Source organism: Vanacampus margaritifer, chromosome 14 (assembly GCF_051991255.1).
Source record: "Vanacampus margaritifer isolate UIUO_Vmar chromosome 14, RoL_Vmar_1.0, whole genome shotgun sequence".
NCBI lineage: Eukaryota > Metazoa > Chordata > Actinopteri > Syngnathiformes > Syngnathidae > Vanacampus > Vanacampus margaritifer.
In genome coordinates this window covers 398,655-418,140 of record NC_135445.1, presented here as the reverse complement: position 1 = coordinate 418,140, position 19,486 = coordinate 398,655, and the positions used below count along the sequence as shown (strand labels likewise).

Here is a 19,486-nt window from a genome sequence, read left to right as displayed (position 1 = left end):
ACGGTTTGAATTGGGCAAGAAAAACATCGTGATATGGTGTTTTTATTTTGTGTGGTTTGAATCGGTCGGAGAATGTGAAAATGAGTTCAATAGGGTATATGCCGCAGAGGAGGCGAGATTTCCGACTTCTGGGTTTTCACCCATCAGCTTTGTTTCCGTTTCCGGTTTGCGACTGTGTGGGCCGCGCGTCCCGGGGGCTGCCAGTGTGTTGTGTCTGTCTCACTGTCCGAAGCATAGCCGAGACGCCCTCCCGCTGATGGCGAGAGTGTTGGAACACCGCCAGCAGAGGCCGGAAACGCCTCTGATGTGTAAAACCCGGAAGTCCGTGGCATCTACCCCATAAATAGAGCTGTTTCATTTGTGCTTTTTGTTTCAGTCCTTTTTGAGTCGGACAGGTGCGCTAGGGGGCGCTCATGAGCCCGAGGGCAGAAAGCCGAAGAGGCGAGGAAGTGGCGAGTAACTTTTTCGTGACGACAGGCAGCGGAAACCTGGTGGATCCACGTCAGCGAGTGTCTCCGAGGAATATCCCGACTCTGTTGGCCCACGAGTTCGTCTGGATGGCGGACGAGAACACGCGCAAGGCGGTGTCTCAGATCCCGCTGCTCAAGACGCAGGCGGGCCCACGGGAGCGCGCGCTGTGGCCGCAGCGCCTCAAGGAGGAGTACCAGGCCCTCATCCGCTTCGTGGAGAACAACAAGGCGGCCGACAACGACTGGTTCCGCCTCGAGTCCAACGCGGACGGCACGCGCTGGACCGGCACGTGCTGGTTCGTGCACGAGATGCTGCGCTACGAGTTCCGCCTGGAGTTCGACATCCCCGTGACATACCCGGACACGGCGCCGGAAGTGGCTCTGCCGGACCTGGACGGAAAGACGGCCAAGATGTACCGCGGCGGCAAGATCTGCCTGACCGAACACTTCGCGCCGCTGTGGGCCCGCAACTCGCCGCGCTTCGGCCTGGCCCATCTTATGGCGCTCGGGCTTGGGCCGTGGCTCGCCGTCGAGGTTCCGGACCTGATCGCCAAGGGGCTCGTGGTCCACTTCGAGCAGCGGAAGGCGCCGCTGTGACGTCACGCTTAGGAGTGAGCGCTTGCGAACGTTTGCTGCACGTGACGTGCTGCCGTGCAATCGTGTTTGCCACTAAAATAACACCTGAAACGATTTCTGTGAAAACAAATGTCAATAAAAACATTGGGGAGAAAGAGAAAAAAAATCACCTCTTGTTAAACTATGAGCGTTGATTGTTTTTAAATACGAGAACAATTTGTTCTGTGCCATCAATTCATCTGTTCCAGCCTCCACTGGGGGGGAAATGGTGCGAGAAGCATTTTAATCAGCTGGGGGGAAAGTCATATACGTTATAAAATTGACATCATGAAATGATTTCATTTCAAATGAGCTCGCATCTGGTTGGGACGCCTCCCCGGAGAGGTGTTCCGGGCACGTCCCACTGGCGGGAGGCCCCGGGGACGACGTGTGTCTCTCGGCTGGCCTGGAAACGCCTTGGGAGGAGCTGGTTGAAGTGGCTGGGGAGAGGGAAGTCTGGACTTCCCTGCTAAAGGTGCTGGCCCCGCGACCCGACCCCGGATTAAGCGGTAGATGATGGATGGCGCTTAATATGAACCATAATAAATGATTCATTAAAAATTCTATATTTGAGAATATCAACTAAAATGTTGGAAGGGCTGAACCAACAGAACAAATCCATTTAGCAACAAAAGTAGCCACACTTGATTTGATTTGAGTGCGCCACAAGTTTGACTTGTTCGCTCTTTTCTTCACGACGTCACGCTTGCCTCCAAATGTCACGTGCAGGACATTTGCTGTCTAGAAAGTTACATTTCAAAAGTTGAGACATTTTGCCATGTAATGGACCTTTCTAATGCTGGGATTTATTTACAAACATGCCGGGTTTGATGCTGCAACCTGATCTGGAGACAAACTCGAGTCCACGTTGATGTGTTGTTGCTAAAAAAAACACATTTTATTGAAGAAAGAATGAAAACAAAGAATGAAGTGAGGTGAAACAAAGCATGTCATTCCGACACCCAAAGTTTAAAGGTTCTGTCGTAGGAGCACGTGGCGATGAGTTTGCCGTCGGGGGACACGTCCACGCCCATCACCTGACAAGCAAACGGCGAAGGCCATGAATGCGACACTCCCTCATCGCCAAGTCAGCACATTTCAGACAAAATGGCTACCTTGCCCTCATGGCCGGCCAGCGTCTTGAGTGGCATCCAGCCCGGGTGGCTCCAAACCTTGGCCATGTTGTCGTACGCGCACGTCAGCAGGAAGTTGCCGTCTGTGGCTGCGGAAACACAAACACGCGCGTTGACGTCTGCGTCCTTTACAGCACACGTTGGCCAATCGTATCGGAAATAAACGGAGGTCACGGAGTTAAGCTGGGGTGGGAAAAAAAATACAACGGGCTACAAAATGCATGATGGCAATCAGATGTCCCCACCATGATACAAAGACAAGGAACAAACGTGCTTGCTTACGTTGGAATCTGACACCTGACAACAGGTTGTGGTGGGCGGGGATTGTGTAAAGGCACTTCCTGTTCCTCAGCTCCCAAACCTTGCAGGTGTTATCGCCACTTCCTGTCGCCAGGTGGTAGCTGCGGGAGAAAACAAACTTGATCTTTATATTGCTATTTTCATACAGTGGACTCGGTTGCTTAAATTTTTTTAAATCCAGATTTAAAAAATCTCTTTGTCGAGACTCATTGTCTCCGTTTGCCCGCCACATATTCCCATTTGGAAGCTTGCCAGAAAAACGCTGTGTTGAAAGATGCAAATGATTTTTGCTCAAATCAAAACATGTCAGGCTTTTGATTTGAAATTGCTTCAACATGTAAAAACAACTTATCCCCCCCCCCAAATTTTTTATTTAAAATGGAATCTTACCGCAAAAAAGTCGCACATTTTTCAACTTCAAATTATAAATCCATTTTGTTGCAAGCTATTCATTATTTTTTAACTGTTGCTATAAGAACTTGGAACCTACCAAAAGAAACATTAGGAGATTTCCATCCGTTTCTGTTTTGCAGCAATTAGCATTAGCATATAGCTAAGTTTCATCATTATTCACGAATCGGTTTAAAAATAACTTGTTGCAAAATGGCCGATCTCTTATACTCTGCTGGCCGTTTTTGTAATAACTCAGATTGCTTTAAGCGTTCTCTTCAGTTCAGAGGCTGAATCGAACCCTTCTTTATGGCTCCAGCATAAAAAAAAAGTCTACGTTTTTGGGCGCAAATGAGTTCATGTTAGATAAGAAATGTCAAATCGTCATCATTATGATGACTTTTAGATCATACAAATAACTTTTTTCTTTTTACTTTGTCACTGATAAGCGCAAGCTTAATCTGGACGGTTCGCACGTGACACTCGGCGCCGCGGCGTGATTGGCTGACCCGTTGGGCGAGAAGTGCACGCTGTAGAGTTCCTTCAGGTGTCCTTCCAGGAAGACCACGCAGCGTCCCGTGCGAAGATCCCAAACTCGTCCAAAGGCGTCCAGTCCGCTGCCGGGGGAGACGGGCCGCACTTAACTGCAGTAAGACTTGGCACACGCGGCATGATAACGCACTTGTCAAGCTTCAATGGCTTTGGCGATGCTTGGAAAGTTGACGGACAGAAGAAGAAAAAGAAAAAGTGGAGCATGACGGCGCCTGAAACGGGATCCGGTGTGTGCACTCCTGTGGTGTCGTTTGGTGGGAAGTCGTGCGATTCCTAAAGACACGCTTTCCCTCGTCGAATGAATCCAAAGTGGCGAGCGCGATATGCGGAAGTTGTCAAAATAATTGTGACGATGGTTTTAGCCAGAATGCCGCAACGCCACCAAAGTGAAACTTCTGCAGGTAACGTCACGTCTCACGTGATACAACTTTAACTCATTCGATTAGGCTGTCAGTTGATTGCAATCATCCGCAAGCAATCCTAAATCAATTGCACACTATTATATTTATCTCTTGTTAATGAACATAAAAGTGCACAAATATGGTTCCTAAATAAACTTGTAGTTGCATCATTGAGGTCATTGATAACTGTAACAGTTAAATGGAGGGTAAAACAATGAGTCGTAGATTTGTGTTGAGGCAATTCTCTGCCACTAGGTGGCATTAGTGTTTCATGATGGACGTTGGTGACAGGAACGGTACTTTTTTCTTTTCGAATTCCGAGCAATTGCGATTTGGAACACGAAGCAACTGCAGGTCATTTTGTTTGTTATAAATGATCAGTCACCGCTAAATTATGAAATGGCTAAATTGTGCTTTAGTGACTCCGTTGCGCGATGTTGTATGTAAAAAAAACAAAAGAAAAGTCATGAACAAGTATTTGGATTTTGAATGCCTCTCAACATCACATTGCTTATCATTAAACCGAATTTTGACTTTTGAGAGCGACAGCAGCTTTCTGTGTTCGTAGCGTGCGAGCGCTCACCCGGTAGCGGCCAGCGAGCCGTCAGGATGAAAATGAAGGTCATGAACGCCTTTGCTGTGACCTTCTTGATGCAGAATCTCCTCCTGCACCTCCATGTCCCAAAGACGCCACGAATGATCGTAGCTGCACAGTCGAGCAGCGGCGCAATTTGCCTCATTGACTTCCTTACAATACTTTGGATTGCAGAATTGAACTTTACAACAGAGAGACAAAATGTGAAAATCGGAAAAAAAATTTTTACCACGTGGATCCCAGGAACCTTCCGGACGGATGCCAACACAAGCGAGAAACTCTCTCGCTGTGGTCGTCGATGCTCACCACCGGCTCGTCGCTACGGCGACCACACAGGGGGAGGGGTTTGTTACTCCTCCCTTTTCCCTCCTTTTGCCGCCTCTTCTCGTTTACCTGAGCAGGTTCCACAGCTTCACCGAGCCGTCCGCGGCGCACGAGGCCAAGCTGACATCCGATTGGGCCAGAGACACGCCGGCCTGCGGGCGGAAGACCACCGCGCCCACGTTGGTGTTGTGACCTGCGGAATAGACACAAAGGGGCGGAGTCTCCAACAAACGCACGTATCGGTTCAACGTTCAACAAGTGCAAATGTGTTTTAAAAAGTGCTTTGAAAAACTTGAACGGAAAAGCGATCAATGCATTCCAGATGCACAAAAATAAAACAATAATAATAATAATAATAATGGGTGTTTCAAATGTGAAATAAAAGCATTCAAAAAAATCCAACAGTTTCTGTAGCAAGCAACAAACATGGAGCTGCTAATTCCGTTTGTTGCGACAGGAAAGGCAATAAACAGCATGTTGACGTTTATTTGAAGAGTTGCTTCCTAATTTTATCTGCCAAACTGCTGATTGTGTTACTTAAAGATTTGTTTTCTGAACGTGGCCCACCTCTCAGCGTGCGGATCAGGTTGCAGTCAGGAACGGACCACAGCTTACACAAACCGCTCCTGTGGGGGGACGCGTCGCGTTAGCATAGCATTAGCCGCTTGAGCACGCGTCTTCACGCATGAGCATCACCAGGAGGCGGTTGCCAGCATTTTGGAATCAGGACTGAAGTGGCAGAAGCTGATTGGTCGATCGTCACCGATCTGACTGCAGAAGTTGTTCAAGTTCTACGGAAAAAGAGTTTGACTTTCGTTTACTCAAAAGACAATGCGTGCAATAACATCACCACATTTAGCTCAATGCTAGTTTCCATCTGTCGTCCCCATAAAAGAAGAGAACAGAGCAGGTTAAAACTACAAACAAAGTGCCCAATACATATTGTTGTATCATCAAATTACAAGTCTTATAAAGGTGCGAAATTATAAAATAAAATAAAAATTTAAAAATGTAAAAACATACAAATTTTAAAAGAAATGCCCTCCCTCGCTGCTCAAGCTAACGTGCACTCACTCTCAGGCTCTTGTTGAGTTCCTGCTGGCGGATGGTTCTGGTTGCCTCGCAAATCTCCTTTAGGGCCCGGGCCGCCTCCAGACGCTTCATCGACCTGACGGAGCCATCGCAACATCACGCGGCGTGCGCACACACTGACTGTCGATGCACTTCCTGTCGGTCCGGTCGGTGGCCACTCACCTTGGCAGAGAGTAACGGGCCAACCACAGACGTGCGTCCTTGAGAGAGGCGGGACCTTCGTGGTACCATGTCTGATGGCACTGGGATCGGTCAAGAAGAAAAAACAAAACATGCACGTCATCCTCATAACATCAGGCGTGTTTGTGTTCACGCCAAACGCGCCAACCTCTTCGTGTGATCGCTTCGCTCGCTCTTCGTCTCTCCTGGACTTTTTCAGGGCATCTGGACCCACCACGGACAAAATGCCACGCAGCCTGAAAAGGGGACGAGATGGAGGTCAACGTGGACAAGAGCAAAGTTACAGGGTGTGACCCACCTCTCACGCCGATCCGCTGGCCCCTCCCCAAACAGGGTGATGGGCTCCCCGAGCGCTCGCAGCCCCGCCTTGACCTCAGTGTCGTCCGTGGACACGGTGATCTGTCGCGCTCGCCGCCTCCTCTCAAACTCGGCGAGCGCTTCCTGTTGCCTCTCGTTCACGTGATCCTCCAACTCCAGCGTCTCGGCTGCAAAGCATCATGAGAAATGGCTGAGTCGGCAGGCGCGGGGCGGCGGCCGTCTTCAAAAAGGCGTCACCCACCAGATGAGATGTTGATGTGTCCTGCTTCGATCCCGGCCTTGACGCCATCACTTCCTGTCGACAAGCTGCCAGCAATCTCCGCATTTAGACGCTCGCGCTCTTTTTCTTCCAGGCTCCCATAGAACACGCGACCTTTCTTCGGGGCCGGAGCCGAGTCCTCGTCGTCTGACATCCTGGTCCAACGGGAAGTACTTCACAGTAAATGGACAACAGTTATTCTTCTAATTAAACACAATTATTGTGACCTGGCACAACAAGAAGTACAACACGTTTAAACAATTCATGGGACAAAAGAAAATATTTCACAACAAAAGTCCGAACAAAAAAAAGCCATGTTTTTTGGGGGGTATGCGGCGGATACTTTTAATTACTATGGAATCGTGGCAACGAGGAGCGCTTTACGACACAGCGCTTTACGACTGTGTCGACATACGACGAAATGAAGTCATTTGCTGGCAGCGAGGCCACGCTCACTTAGTACCGTAGGCCTATTTACTGTAGTTTATTGGTTTGTTTTAGGGCTACTTTTCACAAAAATATTTAGTGCAATGAATCCAACGACTCCAGTGTAAATATGGCAAGAGTTGCGTTTATGTACAAATTGGTTTACGTCGCCGCCGTAAGGAACGTAACTCCATCGTAAACTCTAGAGTACTAGCTGTAATCGTTTCAGAAAAACAAGTATTAGAAAAATCTATTTATAACGGACGTGAATAAGGATAACAATAAAGATATATTTTCTGAGCAAGAAATGCTAAGAAACACGAGTCTACCAAATAAACATGCCGCCGCTTCTGTTCGCCGCTAGCGTTAGCATTAGCCACATTGAGTCACTAACGAGCGTCAAAGTAGCGACAAACTTTCACATTATAAAATGTGGCATTTCTTTGGGTTTGTAGCCACTAAAATAATGGAGAGCAATCTCCACAACAACTATTTAAAGCTTATCGAACTCATACCTGCACAAGAGGAATTGAGCGCTGTTTGAATGAGAGATGTCCTGGATGACGTACAGTGACCCGGATGCACATGACACCACTTTCCGGGTTCAAAGGTTGCGCCTCCTGTACTCAGCGACGGCTTCGGAAAACTATAGTACAACATTTCAAACCACAGAACAAGTCAAAAGCCGACATAACACGTTCCTGCAAGGTCGCGACGCAACTTGAAATCAATCGGCAGGTAAATTGTTGCATGCTTGCTGGCTTCAAAGGCGGGAGCGCCCATATAAACAATATCGCCATCTTTTTAGCATTCACTTCTTGTTGAATGCACTTACAGGCGTTCAAAATGTCACGTGTGTTCGTTCAGTATGTCCAAGGTGACAAATGGGCTGTTTTTTATACTATCAACCAATTACCGAGTCTTCATATATGTTGGCTGCTGTAGATTACGCAAATCGTCGAGTTACTAAAAGCAGTTAACGTAATGACTGCAGGAAATACTCCCAATTTCCATTTCAATTTCTTTCTTTCCAGGCTCAGTCGAAACGCACCAAGTACGAATACACTACATAACTGTTAAGTAAGAGTAATTAATAGTGATGGCAAAATCGAAACTGTGTTTTGGTATAAATCCCTTTTCCAAAATGTAATATAATCCGACCGTTGCACTATATTAAAATGTCTTAAATCTGAAATAAATCCAACCCAAGTACTCCGTATGTAAAATGACCGCATTCGTCATCGCCCTACATAATAAAGTGTCAAGATCTTCAACACACGAAACGCGGCGCACCTGCACAATGGGCTGTTATGCAGGTAAACTCGGTTCAAACCCGGTACGGCAGCATGTTTTTTGCAAACTGTTGCTTACTTTTTCATTTAATCAAAGTGGATGAAAAAATAGAGATCACTCTATTTAAAACAAGGCATTATTTCAACTTGACACGTTGATGATTCAGTTCGTGATTCGATCTACAACATCTGTCAGAAGATGGGCAAAAATGTTTTCCGAAGTAAAAGCAGTATTTACCAGTTATCTTATTTTGTTGCAAGAGTAATAAGTGTGAGAGTATTTATTTTTGAGAAGCTAAAATTCAGCCGATTTGGACACGTTCGAGAAGGTCCCTAAATGATTAAAAGCATACCTGGCGGGTGCACGCACGACTGCGCGCTGACATTGACATTTTCAGCCTTTTTCAGTGAATGAGTCCAAGAGAAGATGCTGAGGAGGAAACCAACTCGTCTGGAGCTTAAGATTGATGACACTGACGAGTTTGAGAGCATCAAGAAAGAACTCGAGGTCAAGTTTCCATTTGATTTGATGATCTCGCGGTCATTGAGGGAATGCAATTCATATTGATCGATTTTCCTTGGGTCTTGCTTTCTTTCAGGCACGGAAACGTCAACGAGACGAAGCGGAGTCTGGCGGTGGAGTGGGCGGGGACTCTGTGGGCGGCGGCGACGTCATCGGAGCAGAAACTCCGCCCTCAGCTTCAACCGCCGTGTCGAGGGCGGAGCTTATCAACGAGCGAATCGGCTTCAAGCCGCAGCCCAAACCCACCACCCTGCCCACGCTCTTCGGAAGTTTGCAATTTTAATACTCGAAGATGTCGGCATCTTTTCATATTGCTGGGGGCTGGCAACTTCCTTTTGGAAGAATGTTTTTGTTTTTTTAATCTTCTGACGCTCGCATAGTTCAAAATCAAGCAGTTCATTCCACACAGTCGGAACACAATAATGTTGTCTGGTGTTTTATTTTCATTATAAATGCATCAATTATCTTATAAAATGTTTCAGCAATGTGTTTATGTACAGAAAGGAACCAGCGGCGGCGCTAAAAGATAAGCTCCACCCTCTCAGGACACGTCTCATGGTTCCAAAAATAAATAACATTGTTATTGATTGTCTTAAAAAAAAAAAAAAATCATCTTAAGATGCTGGATTTGCTGAGAAATAAAAAGTATAAATAGAAATAAAAAGTCAAACTATAATGTACATAGATAAGAAGATTAGTTTGGTTGTTATTGTTACAGGATTAGACATGAAATCAATTTGCTTGCATGTGGAAATAACATACTTTAGTTTTTTTTAATAATTCTTGATGCAAACGTGCACATTTCCTGTTTGACCAACAGGCTGCTTCCTTTTCGGCTGAAGCCGAGCGAAGGCCGTTCGCCGCGCCAACGGCCTTCGGTGGCTCCGCGGCAGCGACGCGTGACGACGTCCGCAACATTTGGAGTGTTTAAAAGCCACACGCAAACAAACAAAAAAAAGGCCACACCTCCCGTCACTTTTTCTTGAGGGCGGCGAGGTCGCGCTGTAGTTCAACAAATTTGGGTCGCTCCTCCGGGTTGTACTGCCAACAGCGCTGCATCACCTTGTACACGTCGTCCGGGCAACGCTGAGGACACGCCATCCGGTAACCTAGCAACCACAACGTAAGCGCGTGTGGCGCGGACATGGCGCGGATGCGCTCACCTTTCTCCACCTGCTCACGGGCCTGCTGATTGGTCATTCCCGGGTAAGGACACACCCCCAGACTGAAGGTTTCCCACAGCAGGATGCCGTAACTCCACACGTCGCTCTCGGAAGTGTAACGACCTGCAGGTGAAAGCGGCGTTGTAGTCCGAGGCGAGTGCACGTCGACTTTTTCAGTCAGCATCGAGTACAGCCACTTGTAAATCCCCGATACACACGATTCCGTCATGGCCGAGCCTCCTCTGCCTCTCATTAGCTGCTAACCTGCTGCCTACGCTGATTAGATAACTTTTAGCATTTGAGGACTGATGAGCCGATGGGAGGCCGAGCAGCGGAAAATGTAAATCCGTCCTTACCGTAGTTGAGAGCTTCGGGCGCGGTCCACTTGATGGGAATCTGCTTGAGACCGGACGACGAGTAAACGCCGTCGTCCTCCTGACGACTCATCCCGAAATCGCTGATCTTCAACAAGCTGCTGTCGCCCACCAGGCAGTTCCTGGCCGCCAGGTCCCTGACATGAGCGCACACGGCGTGAGCAGGCGGCCGTGTGAGCAGGCGGCGTGAGCAGGCGGCGTGAGCAGGCGGCGTGAGCAGGCGGCGTGAGCAGGCGGCCGCGTGAGCAGGCGGCGTGAGCAGGCGGCGGCCGCGTGGGCGTGGCCTCGCTGCAACTCACCTGTGGATGCAGTTCTTACTCTCCAAGTACGCCATGCCGGCGGCGGCGTCCACGGCGAAGCGCAGCAGCTGCTTGGTCTTCAGCTCGTCCTTCTTCTTCCTCAGGAAGGACAGGAAGTCGCCGCCTGGCAGGCCAAACGCCAACCGGGATCAATCAATCAATATTTTTTTTAAAAAAGACAGAAACGTTGGCAGGTGCGAGGACGCGGCGCCACCTACCGGGAACCAGCTCCATGACGATGTAGATGGGCTGCCTCTGAGTGCACACGCCGATCAGCTTGACGATGTTGGGGTGGTCGTACTGCTTCAGGATCCTCAACACATCACGCAACGCGGCCATCAAACTCACAAAATGCAACGCTGGCTGGAGCTCGTTTTTATTGCTTCTTCCTTTAATCGTCCCAACTTCATTTTTTTATTTTGTGTGGCAAATTTTTGTCTCTGTTACTTTGAAAGGCTCTTTTCTCATGAATATTCAATATGTAAATAAGCTTGACTGTATTTGGCTTGCTGTTGGCCGTCGGGGTAGACGGGTGATCAATATCAAGAGAAAATACCCAATCAATAATAATAAAAAAATACCGCAGGCAGAGACTGAATTGTGGTGTTGGATTTCTGCTACAATTACAAGCCGGTAAGAGGAAATGTTTTGTCAGCCTTGTTCACCGAGTGCTGGCCGGCTGACATTTGAGGCACAAAAAAAAAAGATGGTCATTTATCTTTAAGCCTTCTAATACTTTTTCTTATTTTGATTAGGTAAGAACAACAACAAATGCAATCATTCTCAATTCTGAGCGAGTTGATTGGACGTGTAGCAAGCGCCAAATGGGGACGGACTCTTAAGAACAAGTCGCGATCCAACGGCACCAAATTCAAACGCATGTCGAACATCATCCGTGCCGTACGAGCGCTCGGCCAACAATCGGCGGCGCTCGGCCAACAATCGGCGGCGCTCGGCCAACAATCGGCGGCGCTCGGCCAACAATCGGCGGCGCTCGGCCAACAATCGGCGGCACTCGGCCAACAATCGGCGGCGCTCACCTGGCTTCCGACAGGAAGCGGATCTTCAGTTCTGGAGGCAAATCTTCCTTGCAGGTTTTGACGGCCACCGCCGTTTTGTCTCGCAGCAACGTCCCCTTGAACACCTCGCCAAAGTTGCCCTGGAGGAGGAGCCAGATATAGAAATCAATTACAATCATTATTCATGACAAATATCATTATGAATTCATTGTTTTAATTAAGGGCCGGACCCCAACAAGGCTTAATGTGGGACCTCGTGTTCATTTCGTCAACGAAAACAAAAGAAAAAATAATTTCGTCAACGCCAGACTGAAAATAGACTAGACTAAAACCCTCATTGATAAACAAGAACTAGGACTAAAAATGTACTTCACAAAAAGTGGACTCAAATCATTGAACAAAAATGAGACGAAAATGATATGATTTGGTGAAATCTTGTCTCGTCCGTTAAACATCTCCTTTCAAATCTGCAGCCAGCGAGTGCAACATGCACAAATACACGGGTCCGAAAAGAGGGGGAGTCACGGTGAAAGGTTCAAATAAAAAGAAGTAAACGAGAACAAGAATCCAACGGCTGTAACGTTCCAACAATCACGTTTTGTGCGACCGCCGGCGCTAACGAACACTAAAACTAGCTTGTAGCGTTGAGCCGTCGTTGCCACTTTGAGTGTTGAAGTTGTTTCTCATCAAAAGGAGGCGAGGAAACGTTATGTGAAATCGTTTTAGATCTGAAACATCCTCTGCTGACCCCCAAAAACGTACGGAGGTCAAAGGTTTGTCCTGACTCAAACGTCGACAGCTTTTGTAAAACATAAAATGAGGTTTTCTTGGATTCAAATAGAGACGCAAATGCTAGATTTAAATATAAAAAAGTGCGATCAAGATGAACAAGCGTGACTGAAATTGAAATAAAACTGAGACTACATTTAAAAATGGCGAACAAAATGAACACTCGTGGGATCCCAAAAAACATTTAAAAAAAAAACACTAACTAAAAGCTCAGCCAAATTTGACCATTTTTTCAAAGTCTTGTAAAAGGTTCAGCATGTGTTTGTTTTGTGTGGACCAAAAACAAGAAATGATTTGATTGACGCGACAATAATATTTGAATTGTTGTCACAATTTGCTTGTCGGAAGCGACAAAGCGGAAACGAGCTCACCTTCCCGAGCAGCTCGCCGAGCGCCACGTCCTCGTGGTTGAGGATCCACTTCTTGTCCTGCGCACACGACAGCACGCACACACGTGACACACGGGAAACCTCGGCGACCTCACGGCGGGGCTTGCCTTGGCGACGGCGTTGAGCAGAACCACGCCGGACTTTTTGGTGATGAGCTGCTTGCTGGAGAAGTGATGCTCGATGAGCTGCGGGATGGTGCCGAAGCCCGTCCCCTCGAAGCGGTACTGACTCTACGGGAAGCAGAGCGAGACGGCCCGTGTCACAGCAGCGGCCTGCGTGCGGGCGCAGGGGGCGTGTCCTACGTACGTCGGCAAACTGGATGATGAAGTGGCGCCGCTGCTCGTCCGAGAAGACGGAGAGGACGTACTCGCCCGGCTTGCCGTGGCTCTCCCGCACCAGGAAGTCGCCCTGCTGCCGGAGAAGTTCTTGGGCCTCCGTGCGAGGGATGGCGCCGTGGTACCACTCCTGCTCCGCCAGGGGGCGCTCCGACGACGGGATGACGTCAAAGAAGTGCTGCCAGTCACACCAAAAGGGAACTTGCACAAAATTCTCCATTCGGCGCGATTACAAGTCACATTTGGGGGAAACGTTGAATGAGCTGAACAGCTGAAAGTTGGAATGAATGGTTTGAATCGGTCCAAAAAATGGAAATTGAGGATGTAAAAAAAAAAACTGGGGGGAGTTGAAAGGCAGCAAACGGTTGGATTGCCGCCGGAAAAAAAGGACATTTGAGAGAACGGCTGACGCAGGCGAGCGTCATCTCCAACTGTGAATTTGCAATTGCGGACGTTTGTGGTGAAAGACGCCGAACTGAATAAAACGTGACATCGAAGGACATTTGGAAGGCGTATTTGAAGCGAGAGCAAAAAGCGGCGTCTCACCGAGGACGACGAGCCCAACATGGCTTTGGGCGAGCGGATCATCCCCGCCAGCGAGTGTCGAAGCGTATCCAAGCGAGAGCTCTTCTCTTTGCTTTTATCCTGAAAAGACCAGACAGGAAGCCGCCGCTCTTATTGTGAAAGGCCGCGAGCGGGCCCAGGCCTCCGCCGACGGTGCTTACGGTGGAGCCGAGCGAGCGGGTGTCGTCCTCGTAGGGCAGCGCCAGCGGCGGGGGCGGGGGCGGAGGGGACGGGGCGTCCGCCATCTTGGCGTCCAACAAAGCCTTCTGGGAGGCCAGCCGGGCCTCGGAGCTGCGCAGCGATTGGACGGTTTGACGCAGCTCCAGGAGGGACAACTTCTGGCTGAGGAGGAGCACGCAGCTGAGGACGGACGGACAGACAGACGTGAAGCGGCCGGACAAAGGACGGCGGTGGCGAGACGGCGGCGGTGGCGAGACGGCGGCGGTGGCGAGACGGCGACACTGACTCCGACTTCCTGTCCGCGTTCTGCTGGCTGCTGCTGATTTTGGCATCCAGGTCGTCCACCAGCGCTTCTTTGGTCCTCAGGTTCTGCTGAGTCAGCGCCAACTCGTCCGTGGCCGACGACGACCTGCAACACATTTGGGCGTCATGGCGCGGATCGGGCACGGGCGACTTCAAACCCGCAGCGGGCCACGACCTTCCCAATATGGGAAGTTTTCAATATGGACAAAAGACGTCCTCCGACCACTTGCCAATTGTTTTTCTTTTCTTTTCTTGAAAATGATTGGTCGTTGTTTGTGTTTTTTGGGGGAGAATCCCGTCGCACCCCAAGAACTGTATCATGCTCCTACGACTTTCTTTTTTTTTTGTGAATTTATAACTTGTAGGGCTTGAATGGTTACTTGTGAATTCCTGGACGGTCGACGACGTAGCGACTCGAGGGCTCAAACGAGTTGGAAATTTGCTCACGACTACTTTAGAACTCTTCTTTTAGCAGACGAGTGGTCGTAAGTCAACAAGTTTTGCCGCAGGGGCAGAAATGGCCACTTTCTGATCACGTGTCCTCACATGGCGTGAAGACTGTCGGCCGTCAGCGTGTTCCAGAGGATGTCGTTGGCCGCCAGGTTGTCCGTCTCGTCCAGCAGGGACGTGTCAAACTCCACGTTGGCCTCGGGGGTCTCGGGGGTCCTGTAGGCCTCGATGAAGTGCTGGTACTCCGCCAGCGGGTCGATCTGCTCGACGGCGGCCGAAATCTCCCGATGGACTTTGACCACCTCGTCGGTCAGCAGGCTGCTGATCTCGCAGTATTCTTCCAGGATGTTCTTCCTGCGCACACGCAAACGTTTTGCCGCTCAAAGGCAACAATTCCCACTTTAAAGTAGCACTAAGGAAGTATAAATAATTGTTCAACTTGAATCAAATCTGCTCACAACTCTTCTCATTGACCTAAAACGAGTTGAACGTCCCCGTTTGCGATGTCCTGAAGGGGGCGCTCTCATTTTGAGGAGGATGACGGCAACGCACAAAAAAGCACAAATGTGCCGACTGCTTCTTCCTTTCGACATTCGTTACGAAGATGGACGTCAATTTGAATGTCATGAGCTCGAAAAGCACGCAATGCGCTTGTCCTTATGAGAAACGTGGTCTTCCTTTAGGCATAACGTTACCCACTTTGTCCATATGGCGGCGCCTAATCACCCTCAAAACGAAAATCTTTACCATATAAAAATGCACAAAGCCATCAGCGCTCATTGGTTTCGTCCCGCCCTAAACAATGCCGGATTGGTCCGACCAAATTAAAATGAATTAATTTGTTTTTTTAGTATGAGCTTTTTTATATATATATATATATATATATATATATATATATATATATCGTATTGTGATGTTTGGATATCTTTACATCCTCATTGATAAGTAAAGAAAATAAGTTGAATTTCGACTTCCAAACAAGTCTGCTGAAATCTCATGCTTTCAAATGGCAGCCTTTTCGCATGAAGGTCTTCCGCTCAGCATTTATTTTTCCCGTGCTGCCGACGTAGCGTGACGGTTGCGCGGGCGCCGTCGCGACTCACAGCGCGAGCGTCATGTCCTCCTGCATCCTCTGCAGGGCGTCCAGCAAGGAGGGCGCCGCGTGCCGCCGATGTTCCTCCTGCTGCGTCTGCGCCCCGCACACGGCCAGCACGTACTGGTTGTGCAGGTTGTGCAGCTTGGCCGTGGCTTTGTCGTAGCGCTCGTGAGCTCGCTCCGCCTCGCGGCCTGCCACACGCCAGGAAATAACAACGTTGGAGAGTCCAAGAGTTGGCAACTCGTCAAGATGAGCGCCAAACCTTTGCTGAGCGCTTCTCGATATTTGTCCTTGGCGTTGTTGGCGTCGCGGCTCAGCTGGCGATACGTGGACTTTAACTTGTCCAGGTCGCTCCTGGTCACCTGGCAACAGCAACGGCACAGTGATGATAATAATCATAATAAGAACAATGGCTCTTTTGGACAGTTGAAAGCGATTGACAAATATGAAAACAAAGGACGTTTTTGGCGCTAGCAGCTTTCATAAACGGCAGTTTTGGTGCGTGCGACGGCAGCAGACCTTGTGCTTGTGACTCTCCAGCTGTTGATGAAGACTCTGGTAGCTCTTCTTCACCTGCTGCTTGTCTCTGATGAGCGTGGCGAGGCGGTGCAGCGGACCCGAATTCAGGTCGTCGGCGTGACCTCTCATGACGCGACCCAGCGCCTCCGTCTGACGCACGACCTGCGACCACGACTGACACGCGGGCGCCACGTCAGGACGACGAGGCGCGGCAGGCGGGACGTGGCGGCGAAGCCGGTGTCGGCGAAGCCGGTGTCGGCGCTCACCTTGCTGACGGTGCTGACGTAGTCGGCCGCTTCCTGTTTCTCCATCTGCTGAGTCATGCTAAGCAGCAGAGCGGCGTATTCCTTGTCGCTCTTCACGCGCAGGGTCATGAAACGCTTCACCGTCTCCAGCAGCTGACACACACACACACACACACACACACACACACACACACACACACACACACGTACCTCAGAGTTTGAACATAATTTGTTCCTTTGAAGTGCTCAAAGTCCAAATTGTTCAACCGCCGAAACATTTTTTTTCAAAGAAAATAATGTCAATGCAATTAATCTGTTCCCGAGTCCCAAAAACAGAACATTTATATTTTAATTTCTAGTTATGTTTTTTGCATGAACACCCGGTACAGTATTTACACAATAAAAAAAGACCTCACCTTTTTTGTTGTGGTGCGTCAGCATCAGTGGATAAAAAATGCTATGTTGCGTTCATGGTGTATTTTACAACATTTTTTTTTTTATATATAAAATATGCATGAAAATGTCCGGTTAGAATTGCGTGACTAATAGGAGGTGAAGTACAAAGTGTAACTGCGACTGGTACCACAATTTCAAGGCCGGAAAAAAAGTGTCCTCTATTTTTGGAAATGGGAATATGGTCACCCTTCATGTGTGAACATTTTGCTTGAACTTGTTCTTGTCAGAAAAAAGGCTGCCAAGAAGATGGAGAAGTGCAAAAGGCGTACCTTTAATTCCCAATCCTGCAATTTGAGTAATCCCTCGTGGGAATTCCTCAGATCCCGACCGAAGCCCATCATGTGTCAGGCGGCTTAACGGCGAAGTCGAGAGAGGAAAGTTTGCATGATCCACTGAAAGAGGAAAGACACACACGTAAAAAAAAATAAAAATACAAATATATTACAATTTCGACTTTAACTAGTTTTGAGGACATGAACACAACTGTCATTCTTGTCGATGTTGTAAAATGTTACCTAAAACAGCTAGGACACTCCGTCATACAAACTGATCAGCCAAACTATATATAATAGTAGCTGTAAAGGCAGAGAAAACGGATAATAGCGGCAAGTGACGTGTAAAAAGTGAGGCTAACGTCAAGTCAGCCGCAGCCCATTCAAGTGAATGGGAAATTCAAGCTAGCATGCTAAGAGGACTTCCAGCAGACAAACTGCCAAATCGCCGCCGCCAAGAGTGGCTAGCAAACTGGCTTCGAAGCCCAAAGTCACTCGAGCAACGAGCACCGGAGCAATTTCTCCGTGTGTCCGCTCTTTTCTCGCTCGGCTCAGCCCGTTGGACGGAAGGGCAGACGAGAGAAGAGCCGAGGAGGGAGTGGAGTCCCTCCTGGACTACTGGAGGGACGTTCGAGGATTAACGACGACGTCTTTTGGCTCTTTTGCGCCGTTCTAAAGCACCTGAGAGGCGGCTAGTTGGGGCGACACACTCAGTGTCCGGTCACCGCGGTCCTCGGCTTTTCCCCGTCTGCGCTCATTTCGTCCTTTGGCCAACTTTTCTTCTCCCTTTTCCACTTTCTCCCAATCCCGTTCCCCGTTGAGCTAATGGCTAAGGCTAACAGGGAGGGGCTTCCGCCGGAAACGGAAGCACGAGGGGAACTTGCAAAGACCCCATTTTGCTTTCCTTGAAAGAGCGAGCAAATAAACAAAAAAACTTCTTCTTTTTTTTAAATAAAAAAAAATATATATATCTTAATTGAAAATATTAGTGACGTACACTACAGATAGGATTGTACGAGGGTAGTCAGTAACGACACGCTATACATGTTTAAAATAGATTCAATATAAAACATCAACTTTCCAACGGTTGAAATGGTTCAAATCAGCGCTTCCCCCGTTAGACTGCATACGTTTTCAATGACAAGTTGGTAGCAGGCTACCAGCCGGCCTACCCATGATGCGCACTTCGCTTATACACACAAATACCACTGACAAACGAACTGAAATCTAATCTACAAGACTGTATGAATGCATAAACAGAGGTCAGCGCCATTTTGGATGTGGCAAAGTGAAAGCCTCATTCGTTTCATACTCGTTAACTCAACAATGACTTATGATCTTAACAGTCCTTATAACATTATTTAACACTCATTATGCTGGTTTTGTGGCTAACATTGCTGTTAAATCATCTTCCCCTGTCCAGTGAACTCTTAACCGTAGTACAGAGAGAGACTGAACATGAATGTTCTCTTTTCGTTGCTTTCGCACAAACTTTAGTCGCGCTTTTTCCACCAACGTACGTTGCGCTCTGAGCAAGCTGCACCGCCCCCCTGTGCCAAAATGCGGCACTGCAATACTCTATCCCCCATAATACTACTCTTTAAAGGGCCTGGCTTGTAACACTTCTTAACTCATTTAATAACAAGTCTTGAGTGATTGCGTCGACAGGGTGGCTTTACAGCTCAGCGCTGCCCTGACCAATATGGTGGATGCACTGACGTATCACAGCAGCAGTATTTGATTGGGTGGGTAGGGGGGGCGTTTGGATCCTATTTAGAGGCTGAAGAAAAGTGTCTATCTATTTTATAAGCAGAATTATTTTTCGGGGGTCCCTGAACATTCTCATCAGACTTTAACTGTCACTCAAAATGCATAAAGTAATATAATCATACCACCATGCGGTGATCACAGAAGTTCATTTATTGAAAAGTCCACATTTTTTTTCTACTGCTAAGAATCACCTAAAATCCCTCAAAATGGCTCTGTGACATAACTTTTTTTTTTTTAACAAAAGCCTCTAAAAGGCGAAAGGTTTGCAAAAGCAGTGGATCCGATTTTCCTTCATCAAGTACGGGTCCACTTGGCCATGGCTACATTTCTACACGCTCGTTCGAGTCAGGAAAAAATGGCTGATGGGCGACAATGGACCCGCTTCTTGTGCAC

General features: G+C 48.3%; 4 protein-coding genes across 9 annotated transcripts; 2 read left to right on the top strand and 2 right to left on the bottom strand.

Moving 5' to 3' along the window:
• Window positions 1-349: 349 nt before the first annotated feature.
• Window positions 350-1,227, top strand: ufc1 (ubiquitin-fold modifier conjugating enzyme 1). Its single transcript, XM_077586154.1, has one exon. It carries the CDS (start codon window positions 414-416, stop codon window positions 1,065-1,067), a length of 654 nt encoding a protein of 217 aa, XP_077442280.1. The 5' UTR covers window positions 350-413; the 3' UTR covers window positions 1,068-1,227.
• Window positions 1,228-1,959: 732 nt separating this feature from the next.
• prpf4 (pre-mRNA splicing tri-snRNP complex factor PRPF4) lies at window positions 1,960-8,951 on the bottom strand. Of its 4 annotated transcripts, none has more exons than XM_077585861.1 (16): window positions 8,701-8,951; window positions 7,571-7,701; window positions 6,612-6,802; window positions 6,351-6,537; window positions 6,201-6,288; window positions 6,035-6,114; window positions 5,855-5,948; window positions 5,477-5,571; window positions 5,348-5,406; window positions 4,850-4,973; window positions 4,686-4,775; window positions 4,445-4,567; window positions 3,418-3,525; window positions 2,501-2,619; window positions 2,201-2,307; window positions 1,960-2,122 (listed from the first exon to the last, which is right to left on the bottom strand). In XM_077585861.1, the coding sequence occupies exons 3-16, from the start codon at window positions 6,781-6,783 to the stop codon at window positions 2,036-2,038; spliced, it is 1,533 nt and encodes a 510-aa protein (XP_077441987.1). In that variant the 5' UTR covers window positions 6,784-6,802; window positions 7,571-7,701; window positions 8,701-8,951; the 3' UTR covers window positions 1,960-2,035. The 4 variants fall into 4 exon arrangements, with proteins under 4 accessions (XP_077441987.1, XP_077441988.1, XP_077441990.1 ...); XM_077585862.1 differs by having other exon boundaries at window positions 6,612-6,784; XM_077585864.1 differs by lacking the exon at window positions 3,418-3,525.
• cdc26 (cell division cycle 26 homolog) lies at window positions 7,645-9,550 on the top strand. Its single transcript, XM_077585865.1, has 3 exons — window positions 7,645-7,793; window positions 8,746-8,855; window positions 8,947-9,550. The coding sequence occupies exons 2-3, from the start codon at window positions 8,775-8,777 to the stop codon at window positions 9,151-9,153; spliced, it is 288 nt and encodes a 95-aa protein (XP_077441991.1). The 5' UTR covers window positions 7,645-7,793; window positions 8,746-8,774; the 3' UTR covers window positions 9,154-9,550.
• Window positions 9,291-18,193, bottom strand: fer (fer (fps/fes related) tyrosine kinase). 3 transcript variants are annotated; one of them, XM_077585858.1, is made up of 19 exons: window positions 18,005-18,190; window positions 17,321-17,443; window positions 16,617-16,748; window positions 16,351-16,524; window positions 16,094-16,193; window positions 15,839-16,022; window positions 14,832-15,089; window positions 14,269-14,391; window positions 13,964-14,162; window positions 13,785-13,883; window positions 13,210-13,416; window positions 13,011-13,133; window positions 12,886-12,942; window positions 11,747-11,865; window positions 10,925-11,019; window positions 10,707-10,830; window positions 10,390-10,544; window positions 10,034-10,156; window positions 9,291-9,979 (listed from the first exon to the last, which is right to left on the bottom strand). In XM_077585858.1, the coding sequence occupies exons 2-19, from the start codon at window positions 17,390-17,392 to the stop codon at window positions 9,843-9,845; spliced, it is 2,481 nt and encodes an 826-aa protein (XP_077441984.1). In that variant the 5' UTR covers window positions 17,393-17,443; window positions 18,005-18,190; the 3' UTR covers window positions 9,291-9,842. The 3 variants fall into 3 exon arrangements, with proteins under 3 accessions (XP_077441984.1, XP_077441985.1, XP_077441986.1); XM_077585859.1 differs by lacking the exon at window positions 18,005-18,190 and adding an exon at window positions 17,567-17,940; XM_077585860.1 differs by lacking the exon at window positions 9,291-9,979 and having other exon boundaries at window positions 10,156-10,304; window positions 18,005-18,193.
• Between the last annotated feature and the right edge of the window lie 1,293 nt (window positions 18,194-19,486).